Here is a 16,746-nt window from a genome sequence, read left to right as displayed (position 1 = left end):
AATTTTCTTTAAATCCTATTTCATGATTATAAATAGGGTTGAAATCAGCATTTCAGGAACATTCATTATACTTACACCGATTTTTTTCCACCGCTAAATACAGATTTCAAACCGCCACAGCTCAGGCCACATACTGCAAGTCCAGGTCAATGTCCGTCCAAACAAAGCAAAACCGCCGTTGTTCCTTCAAGAAATCCCCGATTTGTTGGCATTTTGAGTTGTTTTTTTTGTAACGCAATAATGAATTTCAATCCCAAATTATAGTCCCAGACATCACAGCAATTAACTGGCGATGATCCAATGCGATTTGTTCATTGCGTAAAGGTAAAGTGGATCGATAACGAAAGCTACGCACCCACACACACGTAAGTAGGCAATATAGTATGGTATGTGGGGGGGGGGGGGGGGACCACTGGAGGAAGAATTTTCAGATCCTAATGTAATACCAAAATGTAAATACTGCATTCAGTGACAGTCCTATTTAAAATTTTGATCCAGAAAAGGTGCCTAACTATCAACAGAAACACGTATTAAAAGATATTTAGGCCTACTCAATCTGAGGGTCCCTTATAGAGCAATACATTATTGATGGGAAGGCTATTATTGTGGTTTACTTATAATACTTTAGCTTTTCAAACTATACGCCTATAAGCTCATATGCCATATATGTAAAATATGTGATTTTGCATATCAATATATTTCCTAAATATCTTGAAAATACATGCGCAAACGCTCAGCATTAAAGAAGCCGAACACGTAAAGTAAAGTGTGGCAAAACTGTACTTGGGTCTCACTTTTGAATCAAATAAAATGTGCATCTTTAGCAGATGCATTGGCCTGATGGCAAATATAGCCTTTAAAATAAGTCGACAGCATATGTTGTATTTGTATTACCTTTCTTTGCATCACACTGCCTGTGTTTTAAAACCTGAAATAGATTATCTTTTTTTCCAGCGAGATCCAGGATCACGCAGCGAATGGATCTCCTTCCCCCAGACGGTGGATGTAGAAAGAGAATCGACGCTCTGGGATCCTGGTCTGAAAAATGAAGTTTGTGCTCCCTCTGCCGGGTCAGCGGGTGCACAGCACAACTCCACCTCCCGGGTTATGAAAGTTGGAAAGGTAGCGCCACAAACACACATTTCCCCTTTTTATTTTAATTAAGGACACTTTTTGTGTTTGGTGTTGAAGATGGAAAACGAAGGACCATAGTTTATAATAAATATTTGATATTTACTTGCTAAATACTACGTACACAACTGCAAATTAAATGTGTATAGACCATTCTTTCCGAGATTTAAGAACGAACTCAGTGGATGTATGGCTTCCATGAAATATTGATCTGATTTTGGAGCATCTTTGACTGAAGTTGAATCTATGGTTTCGTCTTGTGAATGAAGAGCCTTGTTGTCCTTGGTTATTTTACTGCGTCTCTGCCTGTACCTCTTGGCCTTGTGTTGATGTGTGTCTTTGTGGATCCTAGCCTATATGCATTCTCACGAATGCACATTTAAAAAATAAGCTTTCTGTGAGCCTTTTATTCTGTTGAAGTTGTAATATCATTATCTAAATAAAACAAAAGCAAGTTTACTGCGATATGACACCGTACATTTCCGGGCAATTCTAGAAAATAAACAACTAGCAATTCAATGCCACATTTTATTAAAATCAAAATACAATAGCAGTCACATTGTTTTTAAGAATACTTATATCATGGTAACGCGTGGCTTGCAAACATAAATGTACAAGTCAGGCAGTTGGAAGGACAGTCGGTTGAGATCTGAGGTCCTAAATCCTATAACACGGACATGCGCAAACGAATCTTCCTCTTTCTCGGTGGACGCAATGGCGGACGCAGAGTAAGTGTTTTGTGCTTTGTGAAAATCTAAGCACATCCACTGTTAAAATAGCCATCTTTGTTCATGCTTCATCCCGAATAGATTGTTTAGTGTGCATACGATGTAATCCTAGTTGTATTGATTAGGATTGCGGTTATTCTAGTTATTGTCACTTAATGGGTTCGTGTGTCTAGCCGTTGTAGTACATCATGGCTTTCGCTACCGCCTCCCTGCACATTAGGAAGCTCGCTAAAGTTTTATATTGGAGAACAACGTTAGAAATCAACTGCCATATGTCGTTGACTTTCGTGTTGCTGTTAACGTTTTCAAGACACGTCGACTAGTCTTCATTAGCGTGAGTTAAAACAAAGTGTATGGGAGCCGGTAACTGGCGCCTAGCTAGCTAGTTAGCATCTATCGGCGACGATGGGTTTCATTATATTAACTGAGCCGTTTGAAAATGATACTCGATGTTGTCAATGTGTTTTTAGTTAAGTGTTAAGTTGCGTTTCGTCTCTAACAGAAAAAAAGTACCGGCGGTCCCTGAGAGCCTTTTGAAAAGGCGAAAGGCCTTCGCCACCATGAAGACCATGCGGGTCAAGAAGATGCTGGCTGAGAAAAAGGTGCGTGATCAACATGTGTGTATTGTGCAATTCAAATTATGTGCTGAGAAATTCACACGTACTAGAGCCTATAGACGCTTTATCTCTGGAATGTGGTTGATGATGCTCAACTTTTTTCCCCATCTTATCGACAATGGTGAATACCGACTGAAACTAAGCCAGTTTGATCTGAAACCACATTCCATAGTACATAATTGGTATAACAGTGAAGTATTGATACTTATTCTAAGAGTTTTATGTTAATTGCGCTAATGTTCTTTGTTTAGCCTTAATATATAAAGACTAGTTGTGAATGTTGACATTTTTAACAAGGATTGTCGCAACAATCAGAGCTCAAAAGGTATAATCTCAACCACCTGGATAATATTGTAGCGATTTAATACTGGTGCGGATCATAAAAGATTGTCTCATGGTTCTCAATCACTAATCGGATCAGCAGCACTCAAAAGGCAGCAAATATAACTTTTAGAGATGCCCCAATCATGTTTTTGTCTTGTGGTTGTTATTTCCATTAAAATAAACTATTCAAAGTTTAGAACATACGTTTGTGTTATTGATAAAAGTAGCGTAGTGTTAAATATTAAATGGGTCATTTCCTCATAACATTTTCTGTGGAAACATCTTCCTAAAGCTGTATTTTTAGTGACTTGCCAAAAACTACATCTTACAAGATAACATTTGTAATACAGAGTCTCAAAAAATGCCTATATACAAATCTTATTTAGCAAACTACATTTCTCAGATTTGATTCGAGCTCATTTCATAACAGTTTATTACCGGTTGGTCCCCCAGATACCCCATCCTTCAAATTGGTGCTTTTGACTCGTGTGCGGGCGGACATCAATAGGTTTTTACGTTATTTAATTGAGTATTATTCCTAATGTTTTCGCAGGCCCGCAAAGTGACCAGGAAACTGATCTACAAGAGGGCTGAGAAGTACCACAAGGAGTACAAGCAGATGTACAGGCGTGAGGTTCGCCTAGGCCGTACTGCTCGCAAAGTGGGAAACTACTATGTACCAGCTGAGCCAAAACTGGCCTTTGTCGTCAGGATCAGAGGGTTAGTGAGTATTGTCCACTTGGTGTCTTATCATGGCACAAAATCTTACTAGCATGGCAGACGGAACCTAATAAACATTTACATGGATTACTAGACTTCCTAAAGATATAATGATGATCAAGCTTTTGACATGGATCAGTTATAACAGTGTTATATTCCTGCTCATATGCTGTGTGTGCCAATTGTAAATGGCTTTTCCACATTACTGCAGGTTGTGTCTAGTATCCATCCTTAAACAAACCACTGTTGCAACTGTGGCTTTTTATTGCATGCTAGTTCCACATGTATTGCTTCAAGGTGTTGAGGTAAATATTTAGTTGGGATTATGGAGCTGCTGTTAAGGCATTTTCATTCAGTAATGCCAACATTTGGTTACTATAGCAATCCATGTAAATGCACTCTACTGTCTGCAAATATGTTATTAATTGTGTGGTTAATGATGAACAATTCTTTCCCCGACTTATCGACTATGATGATACACTTATGCAAAATAAGCCAATTATTCTGAAACTACAACCAACAGAATTGATGAGAAAGCTGTACCTTAATGCTAAGCTATGTGCTAATCATTATACGTTATTTGTTTTTCAGTATCAATGGAGTCAGCCCTAAGGTCCGCAAAGTTCTGCAGCTGCTTCGTCTGCGCCAGATCTTCAATGGTGTGTTCGTCAGGTTGAACAAGGCTTCAATCAACATGCTCCGAATTGCTGAGCCTTACATCGCTTGGGGGTAATTAAGGCTGTTCTCTCTCAAACTTGATGTTGACCTTATAATGCAGACACTATTCATTGTGTGCTGAAAAATCCACACGTATTAGTGCCTATAAACGATTTATCTCTGGAATGTGGTTGATGATGCTCAACTTTTTTCCCCATCTTATCGACAATGGTGAATACTGACTGAAACTAAGCCAGTTTGATCTGAAACCACATTCTATAGTACATAATTGGTATTCTGAGTCACTAATCGAATCAGCACTAATGAAAAAAAATAGAGCAAATATAACTTAGGGATGCCCCAATCATGTTTTTGTCATGTAGAGTGGTTATTTCCATAAAAGGAAATGCTTCAAAGTTTAGAACATAAGTTTGTATTATTGGAATTTGCTTAGTGTTGGGATATTAAATTGGTCATCATTTCCTCATAACACTTTCTCTGAAAACATCTTAAAGCTGTATTTGCCAAAAACTACATCTTACAAGATAACATTTGGAATAAAGATTCTCAAATAATGCCTATATGCAAATCCTATTTAGCAAACTACATTTCTTAGATTTGATTCAAGCTCATTTCACAACAGTTTATTACCTGTTGGTCCCCCAGATACCCCAACCTGAAGTCTGTGCGTGAGCTCATCTACAAACGTGGCCACGGCAGGATGAGGAAACAGCGCATTGCCCTCACAGACAACGCTCTAGTGGAGAAGGCCCTTGGTATGTACTCTTATGTTTTCTGTCTGACAGGGCCATTCTCTTGAATGCAATATCTCAGGGGCGCCAAGAGTTTCTTCCAATTTAGCACAAACGTCCACCTGGATGAACTGATAATTTAACACAAATTTCCAAGTAAGATACAATTATGAAGTGAGGACATTGTGGACAGACATGGATGTGAACTGTTTGGCGGAGTTCATGTCTGAGTAGAAAGGATCAAGGCAGTGTTTTGGTATTTAGTGTTACTAGTTGCGTCTATAAAGCATTAAAAAAAGTAAGTCATTAAGTTACTGTTGGATATTAAGTAGTAGTGCTACATGTAATGTGGTTAATGATGCACACTTTTTTCCCCGTCTTATCGACCATGGTGAGAAAAAACTGTAAACTAAGCCAGTTTTGTCTGAAACCACATGACAGTAACTTGACCAATATTTGTTTTGTTGGCAGACTGTTATTATCCTTAGGTATCCGACTTTAGTTTAACATTATTGGAACTTTGAGTCACAAAGTTAAATGTGTGTTCAACTTTAAGAGTAAACTTGCATTATACAACTTGGGAGAAATCTGAAATGGTTGGATACAATCTCCAGTCTGCGTTAAAATGCTTATCAATAAACCTTAAGTTGTCCAATACGCAACATTTTAGTTATACGCTCTTGTTTTCACTGATGGATTGCATTTTTAAGAAATTAGTTTAGTGTGCCAAAGTTATGCAGTTCAATTTGTTAAGCTCATTGCTTTTTGATCCTAAGGCAAATATGGCATCATCTGTGTTGAGGACCTCATCCACGAGATTTACACAGTTGGAAAGAACTTCAAGCCCGCCAACAACTTCCTGTGGCCCTTCAAGCTGTCGTCCCCCCGCGGTGGTATGCACAAGAAGACCACACACTTTGTGGAGGGAGGAGACGCTGGCAACAGGGAGGATCAGATCAACAGAATGATCAGGAGGATGAACTAATGCTATGGTGAGTCGTAGGACTATATTGCAGTGCGAGGAATTATAAATGGCTTATTAACTGTGGTTAATGATGCATAATCTTTTTTCCCCGTCTTATCGACTATGGTGAAAACCAGCTGAAATTAAGCCAAATATGTCTGAAACCACAGCTTATGCCATTAAACTTTATATCATCTACCACATATGCTTCAGCTTGTGCAAGACATGTAATGTTGTGAAAAAATGATTCAATAAAGCAATATGGTAATACTATTCCTAAAGCTATCTTGGTGACAGCAGTCCCACGTTAATACAGTTTCAATAACTATACTTAAATGGAACGGACTGAATGTATTTATTGGATATTGTTTTGTACCTGGTAAAAAAACAAAACTCCATGGTTAGTTTCTCCATTTATAATGTTTTGTTTTTGTCTTTTCAGGTTTTCAAAGACTCAAATGTACAATAAAAACGTGGAGGGGAAAAAAAAACTTGTCTTATTCTGATCATTGATGTGATTGTGCCATTTTAATTCATCAATATGCCATATTGTGTATATGTTTATAGATAGATGGATGGATGAATGGATCTCATCTTGGTTTGTTAAAAAAACAAACTAGTATTGATCCCCAGAATGGGGAGTGGAAAACGGTATGAACAGATATCAAACATCAGGCTTTCACGTAAATAATCAAATGTGGCCAAATTACTTTAATTCTCAAATGTAAGACGGGACATTGAACGGTTTTGTATTAAAATAATTTCTGGGTAACGAATGATGACTAATAACTTTTCATGCAGCGTGTTTCCATGGTGACGCGGTCAGCTGCATCATAGCCTCTCGGATGTCGTGTCGTATATCTGGTCTCTAAGCGCGCTTCGTTTCCAACGTGTATTTGAATGGCAGCTCCAACATGATGGCTTTCCAGGACAATGCGTCGCTGCCCCCCGCAGATGCTCTGGGGTCGGACGGGGCCTCACGTTACAGCCCGCACGGCCCTGATGCGGCTAAATATCTCGCGTACAGGAACTTCGGGATGCGAGCTCGTGGAGGGCATTGTAGTAACGATAGGAGGAAACTGCCGGTGATACAACCCTTGAGCAGTAAGTGAGCGCGCTGCATTCATGCAGATGCTGCTAGCTTAGCGGCTCTGTCACATTCCTGCTGAGCACCGTCCATCTCTGTTGTAGAGCCCAGGGATTGGAGAACCTTGCTGGGCGGCTTTATAGTTGGAGGGTAAGATGTGTCCCCATTTTGACATCTTTCCTGATGTGTCGTGCTTTTGGCTTCTACTTGACAAGCTGCAAGCAAATATGAGTTTACACAATGTTTAAATATTCTTAGTGGTAATACACGTCAGGATGAAAACACGAATGGCACCCTGTGGTATTAGAATCCACGTGTGCTGCTGTTATCTCTCTTTCTTCAATCTGTAGGTCACCTAATTTGGCCAGTGAGGTCAGTCTGGAACCGGATAACAATGACCTGAATAAGGACATCTGTGGGATACACTTGCATGTTGTTAATCAGTGTAAGAATCACAAAATGGGAATGCTTCCCTTTCATTGTTACATTTCAGAGTGTAGTTGTAAGATTTTTTTTTGTACACAAAGAAATAAATTGAATCTACCTAAAAATAGAATTTGGATACACATTGATTTTGAGGCTATTTCCTGTACTGCCAGTGGGTGGCGTTGTCGTCATACATAATGAGCATAACAGTTACTTAAATGCAACCAGTTATTAGTGTATTTTGAAAGCAAGATGATTGTCATTTTACATATATAATACACTGTTTTAAAATGATTGTCTTAAGATCAGTTGGTAGTTTTGAATATCTAAATCCAATTTTTAGGTGCAAGGTTAGAAAGGACGAGAACTGTGATTCCTCAGCTGTCAAGAAACTACCAAGTGCACAGACCTGGCAACCTGCATCCCTGCAGCCTCTCCAAGGAGCTTTCCCACAGCCATTCGGGGCAACCTTTCACCCGGGGGTAACCAGTGGATCAATGTCACTCAGCCCTGTAGTTGTAGCTCTACTCTTCACAGCATATTTCTGAGGGCAGCTGCACAGATTGCAGTAACTACACTTAACCACTGTCTCATATATGAAAAGAATAACAAATATGAAAAAAGTACCCAGACAATGTTTTGTCTATTACAAACAGAGGGTTTTAAGATGATTGCTTTTAATGTTTAATATTCTGGCAATATCGGGCATATGATTATAGCTAAAACAGAATCATTGTGCGCTTACATAATGATGAGGTCATAATAACTTACTACTTTTAGTCCATTTGCGGGATCACTTCAGTTTGATGGCACGCTGCCTTCTCTTTCACCCTTTAAACAAATTGGGACAACATACACATCTCCTTTTACATGAAAATGTGAGGGTCTTCTTAAAGATGGATATAAATTTAAAAAATTGACTAATGCTTACACAGGAAATAACCAAACCAAATACAAAGGTTATATCCCAAAAACTATATGTGCAGCCCTATGTTTCATATGTTCATAACGCCCTCAATTCTGTCTTCCAGCTACCATAAAAGATATGACGTGAATACAACTCCAGCCCTCTTTCCCTCCACAAACACCTTCACAGTTGAAAACTGCAAGCTCAGCAGGTATTTTTGCCTTCATAAACTAAGTCAGACCAGACCAATTAATAGTTCTATACATATTTTCACACAGCTGTGCCCCTTCTGCTTTCCCTCTCTTCAGCAGGCCTTTGGTGAAGTATCCCACCACTCCCAACCTACTGAACGTTAAAGACTATCAACAGAGTGAGTTATTTTGACGCTGTGAAGCCAAGACTTTGAGCACTTGTCATCCATCCTCAGTTATTTGTTGTGGCCTTCACAGTTCAGGTCAGAATGCCGCTGTGTGTGTGTGTAGCGAGACAAATACAACTTTTAACCCGCACAGGAGTTAATGTCAATTTATTGGCAGCAAAAATATCAGTTTTATGGATTTTGAGCGCACTGGTTATATTCATTCAATTACACAATACAGCTGTGGTTGTTGCAGACTCACCCGGAGGAGATCTGCACTCTGCATAGTGCACCTTTTTCATATTGTTCTTATTGTTTAATAAATAAATTGAATCTACCTAAAAATAGAATTTAGATACACATTGATTTTGAGGCTATTTCCTGTACTGCCAGTGGGTGGCGGTGTCATCATACATAATGAGCATAACAGTTACTTAAATGCAACCAGTTATTAGTGTATTTTGAAAGCAAGATGATTGTCATTTTACATATATAATACACTTTGTTTTAAAATGATTGTCTTAAGATCAGTTGGTAGTTCTGAATATCTAAATCCAATTTTTAGGTGCAAGGTTAGAAAGGACGAGAACTGTGATTCCTCAGCTGTCAAGAAACTACCAAGTGCACAGACCTGGCAACCTGCATCCCTGCAGCCTCTCCAAGGAGCTTTCCCACAGCCATTCGGGGCGGCCTTTCACCCGGGGGTAACCAGTGGATCAATGTCACTCAGCCCTGTAGTTGTAGCTCTACTCTTCACAGCATATTTCTGAGGGCAGCTGCACAGATTGCAGTAACTACACTTAACCACTGTCTCATATATGAAAAGAATAACAAATATGAAAAAAGTACCCAGACAATGTTTTGTCTATTACAAACAGAGGGTTTTAAGATGATTGCTTTTAATGTTTAATATTCTGGCAATATCGGGCATATGATTATAGCTAAAACAGAATCATTGTGCGCTTACATAATGATGAGGTCATAATAACTTACTACTTTTAGTCCATTTGCGGGATCACTTCAGTTTGATGGCACGCTGCCTTCTCTTTCACCCTTTAAACAAATTGGGACAACATACACATCTCCTTTTACATGAAAATGTGAGGGTCTTCTTAAAGATGGATATAAATTAAAAAGAATTGACTAATGCTTACACAGGAAATAACCAAACCAAATACAAAGGTTATATCCCAAAAGCTATATGTGCAGCCCTATGTTTCATATGTTCATAACGCCCTCAATTCTGTCTTCCAGCTACCATAAAAGATATGACGTGAATACAACTCCAGCCCTCTTTCCCTCCACAAACAACTTAACAGTTGAAAACTGCAAGCTCAGCAGGTATTTTTGCCTTCATAAACTAAGTCAGACCAGACCAATTAATAGTTCTATACATATTTTCACACAGCTGTGCCCCTTCTGCTTTCCCTCTCTTCAGCAGGCCTTTGGTGAAGTATCCCACCACTCCCAACCTACTGAACGTTAAAGACTATCAACAGAGTGAGTTATTTTGACGCTGTGAAGCCAAGACTTTGAGCACTTGTCATCCATCCTCAGTTATTTGTTGTGGCCTTCACAGTTCAGGTCAGAATGCCGCTGTGTGTGTGTAGCGAGACAAATACAACTTTTAACCCGCACAGGAGTTAATGTCAATGTATTGGCAGCAAACATATCAGTTTTATGGATTTTGAGCGCACTGGTTGTATTCATTCAATCACACAATACAGCTGTGGTTGTTGCAGACTCACCCGGAGGAGATCTGCACTCTGCATAGTGCACCTTTTTCATATTGTTCTTATTGTTTTCAGTGTCGATATCGTATCATAGATCTCGTCCTAACATTCCTTCTTCTCTCGCTCTCGCTCCCACTCATCTTTCTCTTTTCCTCTCTCTTGCTCGCCTCTGGCCACACAGGCCAGTCCTATCCAGACCCGGTGGTCGGAGCCTCTCGCTCTTTCATCCACAGGGTATCTGAGCTGTCTTCTTTAGAGGGGGAGACAGCGAGACAAGAAAAGCTCAAGAGAATGAGGAAACCTAAAAAAACTCCACCCTGACAATCACCGTCTTCCTGGTCACACTGGTCAAGGATCAGAACTTTTGACTCTGTGCCAACAACATGTGAAGGAAATAAAACATTTGTGCATTTCAGTGTCTTGCTGTGACTACTTGTTTGTCCTCAGTGGTTTTAGTTTCCTGCCTAACATGGCTGCTCTTCACATTTTGGGATTCCTGACCTGAGTTATCTCTATTAGTTACGCAGTAGTATTTACTGTGGTAAATTGCAAACTTTGCTATACACACATGGTGATGAAGAATATTTTATATTCTGACTCACAGCTGTTAGTATTTTACCACTCAACGTATGGATGAAAAGATTATTATTTTATCTTTCTAATGGCTTGTAATGGCTGTTATGTAATACTGCCATATTTCTCTCTGTATCATGCATATGTTGCAGATGCTGCCAGGCTTGGATCTCAATACAAGTGTTTCAAACATTGCAGTTATATACAAATTAAGCTTTGTTAAGTAATTGGAATATCTATGTACATAGTAAATAGTTTAGCAAAATAATTGTTGTGCCTTGTTAAATGTCTTCCTGAATTAAATACATTTATTTTTCTTATTGATACTCCTTTTGTGAAGAACGTTTTCTATTTTTTGCTCATGATTTTGGTTCTTTAGCTTCTAGGCTAGTAAAAGGAACTTTCCCTTATTTTTGCCACATACACTGCATGTTGACTAGTGCAGTAATCATAATGCTTAAAGGATTGCTATGAAACATAATCTGCATTCCATATCTACAAAACAGATACAAAACTGTGCCCCCATATCCCAGAATGTGGTACTTTCCCACATAAAGCATTGTTTTGTTGCAATATGGAGGGCAGCTCATGTATCTGAATAGTCTAATTCATTGTGTTTGACAAAGACAGCAGTCATGGTCTTTTTGTTAAGAGATATGAGGACTTCATTATTATTTGAATATGTAGCATCTGGAGTCGTCATGCTTGTTTAGCATGTGCTAATTCAACTAGGATGATGGTTGACTTTGTTATTTTATATCTTTCATGAAGTCATTTGTATCCCTGTTGTCACAGTGTGAATAACTAAAGCAACAATACAGGAGACGTGATGTATTATATGAATCAACCTGTTTGTCAATGATTGACCTGTTGCCATCTGGGTGTCTGTCAGATGATAATTGATGCCAGAGGCCACAGGAGGAGGTGCTCTCTCTCAGCCATGGAGAGCAGGTGAGGCTCATCAAGTTGACGATCCGGATCCTGCAAGACAAAGTCTTCAGAGAATAGATGTTATAGTATGCCATGACCTTATGATTTTTTTGAAATGCAGAATATAAAATGACTTGATACAATTATATGTTTTAGGACATTCTAGACAATTAATAAAATAAAATAAAAAAGTCATGGTATGCCACACAGAGCAACAGAGGAGGATCCCTGTACAATAGACGTAATAGCAGCATAACTATAAGCACTATCAAAGAGGAAAGTCTTAAGTCTACTCTTAAATGAGGTGACTGTATCTGCCTCCCGGACTGAAAGTGGAAGCTGGTTCTATAGAAGAGGAGCTTGATAACTGAAGGCTCTGGCTCCCACCCTACTTTTTAAGACTCTTGGAACCACAAGTAGCCCTGCATTTAGTGAGCGCAGCTCTCTAGTGGGGTATTATGGTACTATAACCTTTCTAGTGGGGTAATATGGTACTATAACCTTTCTAGTTGAGTAATATGATACTATAACCTCTCTAGTGGGGTATTATGGTACTATAACCTCTCTAGTGGAGTAATATGATACTATAACCTCTCTAGTGGGGCTATAACCTCTCTAGTGGGGTAATATGGCACTATAACCTCTCTAGTGGGGTAATATGGTACTATAAGCTCTCTAGTGGGGCTATAACCTCTCTAGTGGGGTAATATGGTACTATAAGCTCCTCAAGGTATGATAGTGCCCTACCAATTAAGGCTTTGTAGGTGAGGAGAAGAATTTAAAATGTGACACCTGTCATAGTACATTATTCCATAACACTGTCCTACTATTCTAAAATAGATTTGGTGGATCACACAGCATTGATCCCCATCAAGGCTACACTAATCACCTTTCGATACAGAGCAGTCATTTCCCGAGACCGGCTTCAGCCATGGTTCAAACTCAACGTGACCTCACAGAAATGTGTGAAACGACCACGACCTCATTACAGTGCCTTAGGTGGCACGTAATGTCTTAAAGTGACATGTTGGCACCACAGAAACAATGTAACGTTAACCGCCAACAAAACCCCTTAGTTTGATTTTAGAAAAACGTTCCGCACGTAACTTCCCAATGAGTCAACAGCACCACGTAATGCGCTGTGAAGAGGTAGCGGCCGCTCCAAGATGGCCACAGCTGTCATGTGAAGGAGGATAGTGTCCTGCAGTGTGCCACTTAGATCATTTAGACTCGCTGGTGGACCCGAGAGTGGACCATCAAGGCTTCTCGATGATCTGAAACAGTTTCCAGAGTATGATCAAGGTTTTTGTTTCAGTGTTTTCAGTTTTTATGTTTTCATTTGATTAGACACAGTGGAGACAGAATGGGCAGCAGATGGACGGGAGGATAGTCAACAAAGTCATCAGGATGTGGTAGAGTTTAGGGATTTTTGGTCAGTATGCCGCTTTGAAATTCGTCCGGTTAACAGTTGTTTTTAATTTTAGCAAATGTATCCCGAAGCTCCTTATTAAATACAAATGTGATATTGTCAAATGTTGAGCTCTGTTTGTGTTCCTCCCTCCCTCCCTGCGGATAGTGAGGTGTGCATTTCAGGGACGCACAGTGACCTAGAAACACAGAGCCATCCCCTTATTCAAGTGGAGGGGTTGTATTCACGCTCAAACGGTCAGGGTTTTTACCGTCTCTTTCAAGTGTAGTGAAACAAAATGACCTGGAACAAACAGGTCTTTAATAAGAGCTGTACTGGGGCCTTCCCACAAGTGGTTTATCCTTTCACTGGAGTTCCCCAGGACTCTTAACCAGGACAGTGCCGGGCGAAGGGCGCAGTGCGCTGTTGGTGCAAAAATGCTAAATTGTTTCATCGTGCCTCAGATGGACAATTAAGGTTCAGGTGTACTTTAAAAAAAAAAAAAATGTGTATGAAAAGTTTTTGCTTATGCAGTATTTGCTACCAAATTCGTTATGTCCTATAGTATTATTAATGCATGGATTTATTTCTATCAGAAGCAATTATGTGTGAGTAGAATGAAAAAAAGCCGGGTTGTGTTACTGTTTCCCCGACTTGATGTGGTGCCAGTTGACTCTATCAGCAGGAATCAGAGAATGCAGCCGCTCTGCCAAATTATTACTTTGCCTCAAATCCCAAAGTTGTTTTTTTCAGCCAGTAATTTGACTGTTTTGGTTCACATTTTAGGGTTTCAGCTTCTCAGATGTGTCGTTTGTCTTACAATTTAATAAATTAAATATTTGTTTTTTTAAAACTATTGCTCACAAAACAAGACAATTGATGAACATGAGCTCTCGGAAATGATGGACTATTTTCTGATGTGTAAACAGTCACATTTAATATGGGTAGATGTGGGACTTCCAAACTCATTGCAGTGTGGTCTTCATCAGGTGAGTTATCTCTCCCATACCCAAGGGCATCATACAGTATCTTCTATTTACGAAGAAATTAACATAAACGACATCCAGGCAACCAATAAACATTCCTGCTTTATAAAGGCTAAAACCCGCCAACTGATGGCCCCTGTTGTGAAACCAGTCTGGGCTCCAAAGAAGCTTGTTAAAAGATCCTAAAAGATAGTTACACAGTGATCAGAAATAAATGAAAGAGCAAACAAGCGACATGTGTCAACAGTTCTTGGTCCCATAGTAACCCGTGTGCCTGTGTGTTCAAGTGGGGCACCCGGAGGTCAAATCTTTGTCTTTTTTCCATCACAGCAGAGCCAAAGTTGCAATAAGCCCAGTTGCCATAGATTTGCCATCGTTTTTGGCTCTGCTGTGATGGAAAAGAGTTTATTTTTGCTTGCACTCTCCGTCTAGAACCTCAACATACATTTGTTTTTTTTAAATTATTTTATCATAAGAATGTTTGCATACAAATTTTACAGCTGCCATATGAGGAGTCAAGGCGTGTTACATTATTTTGAGGTATATGTCTCTAAAGTGTAGCTTTTGTGGTATTTCTACATTTTGTCCTCGGCATAGCAACATGCACACATACACACGCAGAAATCTAGGGGCCTATAACCTTTCCACAGCTCTCACAATTCCCAATATGATTTATGGAATCCACAGTCATAGAGTCTCATCTCACTCAGAGGTAGGGGTCAGTCTCACTCCCCACCCACACATCTGGCCTCATTTGCCTCGCCCTACTTCTAAGGTCCGCATTGACGTTCACACATATAGGACGACATGCCAAGGTAGCTGACTTATGAGGGGACAATTATCAGTGATGTCGCGTTCGGACAGGAACAAAATTACAATATCAATATCACAGTCTGCCATGGTGTCGTCAGTCCTCTCTGCTGCAGAGGAGAAGCATGCTATCACCCTCTCATGAATGGCTTCAGTGGGATGAACGAGATGGTTTGTCAAATAGATGAATTAAGCGCGATGGGAAGAGCCTCAGGCTCATGATTTTAAGCGTCTTTAAGCGTCTAGAAAAGTGCTATATGAATTCGAAGTATTATTATGATTTAAGTTGTAACTTGTAATCCTCCGGTGCAGAGCAGGCACCGCCACATACGTGGCAATATGTTCTCCTTGCACAATTCTCTGTATTTTTTGAGGTAACTTGTAGCCTGTTCAGCCTCACTTATCTGTCTCCGAGACGAACCTCGGCCTGAAGACTGTTCTGATGACACAAGCCAAGTCAAACATCCACCGTCACCTCTTTAAATAATGACTCATGAGACATGTGTGTCCGAGCCGGGTTCACCATTCACAAGAAATAAGATAAAAGACTTTCTCAAATGCCACCAGGTGGATAAATGCAGTACACAAACAAAGTACTGACACTCATAAACACATAACCAGATAATGTAATGTATGTACACTCCCTTGAAGTCATACACACACAGCAAATGTACAGATGTAAATATAGAGGGAGGAAGTCAATTCCGATGATAGTGGACAAAGGCTTCCATTCATGGGACAGAATCTGAATGAACCCATCAGGAAGAAACTAAGTCAAACTAATTGTTATTAATCTTTCGTTAAATATTTGTTTACGGTTAAATATTTTCGGCCTTGATATTTTTGCCTTGAGGTTACATTTTGAGTTATATATCGGATGTTTAACTTCAGAATGAGGCTGAAGAACAGTGACAACTTAAAAAATACTGTCCCACCATGTACAACATATTTTCAGATAGTTAAAATATAGGCTTTTAGTACTGATTTGTACTATTATGTTTAATGTAAAAAGCAAAGATACTTCTGTGTGTATGTCAGACACAGATATGATGTTCAAAGGCGACATCATCCACGTACCTTTACAACAGGTGACGAACTGAAAAGGTGAACATTTGTCAACAAAGGTTTTGAAACTATAGCAACCCAGGTCAGCGGTTACCATGGGTACCGCCACAGTTTGCATTCCCCACATAGGCGAGATTGAGCTGGGATTCACCCTGCCGTCTGCTTGACGCCCAACTCCAGAAGTGGTGGCACACACACTCGCCTTCCAAACTAAATCCAGTCTCTCTGCGTCGCCCACCGTCTCCCTTGTTTTGTCAAATAAACACGTTGTGATTGCCACAAATTCAGCCTCTGACAAGGCAGCTTGTGACACACACGCACATGCAAATGCACAAACACACATACACACACACACACACACGCACATGCAAATGCACGAACACACATACACACACACACACACACACACACACACACGCACACCTCAATGGGCGTGATCTCCTTTCCGCTCTACTCTCATACACTAAGGAGACTCGGGGCGGGGTGTGTTACTGTAGGAAAGCTGATTGTCTTGGACAAGTGCACAGTGAGGGCAGGAGGTCCAGGGTTGGGGGGCTGTCAGATGAAAAA

General features: G+C 39.9%; 1 protein-coding gene and 5 non-coding genes across 6 annotated transcripts; all 6 read left to right on the top strand.

Annotated features, from left to right (window-relative positions):
- The first annotated feature begins 1,788 nt into the window (after window positions 1–1,788).
- On the top strand, window positions 1,789–6,375 carry rpl7 (ribosomal protein L7). Its single transcript, XM_034560021.1, has 7 exons — window positions 1,789–1,859; window positions 2,362–2,461; window positions 3,354–3,520; window positions 4,112–4,249; window positions 4,844–4,953; window positions 5,706–5,921; window positions 6,336–6,375. Exons 1-6 carry the CDS (start codon window positions 1,846–1,848, stop codon window positions 5,912–5,914), a joined length of 738 nt encoding a protein of 245 aa, XP_034415912.1. The 5' UTR covers window positions 1,789–1,845; the 3' UTR covers window positions 5,915–5,921; window positions 6,336–6,375.
- Window positions 2,551–2,642, top strand: LOC117749963. The gene has a single exon (XR_004611751.1). It is a non-coding gene; the product is annotated as a small nucleolar SNORD12/SNORD106 (small nucleolar RNA).
- LOC117749966 lies at window positions 3,948–4,037 on the top strand. Its single transcript, XR_004611754.1, has one exon. It is a non-coding gene; the product is annotated as a small nucleolar SNORD12/SNORD106 (small nucleolar RNA).
- On the top strand, window positions 4,362–4,453 carry LOC117749961. Its single transcript, XR_004611749.1, has one exon. It is a non-coding gene; the product is annotated as a small nucleolar SNORD12/SNORD106 (small nucleolar RNA).
- Window positions 5,275–5,366, top strand: LOC117749965. The gene has a single exon (XR_004611753.1). It is a non-coding gene; the product is annotated as a small nucleolar SNORD12/SNORD106 (small nucleolar RNA).
- On the top strand, window positions 5,972–6,064 carry LOC117749964. The gene has a single exon (XR_004611752.1). It is a non-coding gene; the product is annotated as a small nucleolar SNORD12/SNORD106 (small nucleolar RNA).
- Window positions 6,376–16,746: the final 10,371 nt, after the last annotated feature.

The sequence above is a fragment of the Cyclopterus lumpus genome, chromosome 20, assembly GCF_009769545.1.
Source record: "Cyclopterus lumpus isolate fCycLum1 chromosome 20, fCycLum1.pri, whole genome shotgun sequence".
Lineage (NCBI taxonomy): Eukaryota > Metazoa > Chordata > Actinopteri > Perciformes > Cyclopteridae > Cyclopterus > Cyclopterus lumpus.
Note: the sequence above shows the minus strand (reverse complement) of the source record. Positions and strands in the feature narration are given on the sequence as shown.

Bases quoted from the DNA above. Each gene is read 5' to 3' on its own strand.
- rpl7 (XM_034560021.1), top strand. The intron at 2,462-3,353 runs GTGCGTGATCAA...ATGTTTTCGCAG, and splicing joins AGATGCTGGCTGAGAAAAAG to GCCCGCAAAGTGACCAGGAA. The intron at 4,954-5,705 runs GTATGTACTCTT...TTTGATCCTAAG, and splicing joins TCTAGTGGAGAAGGCCCTTG to GCAAATATGGCATCATCTGT.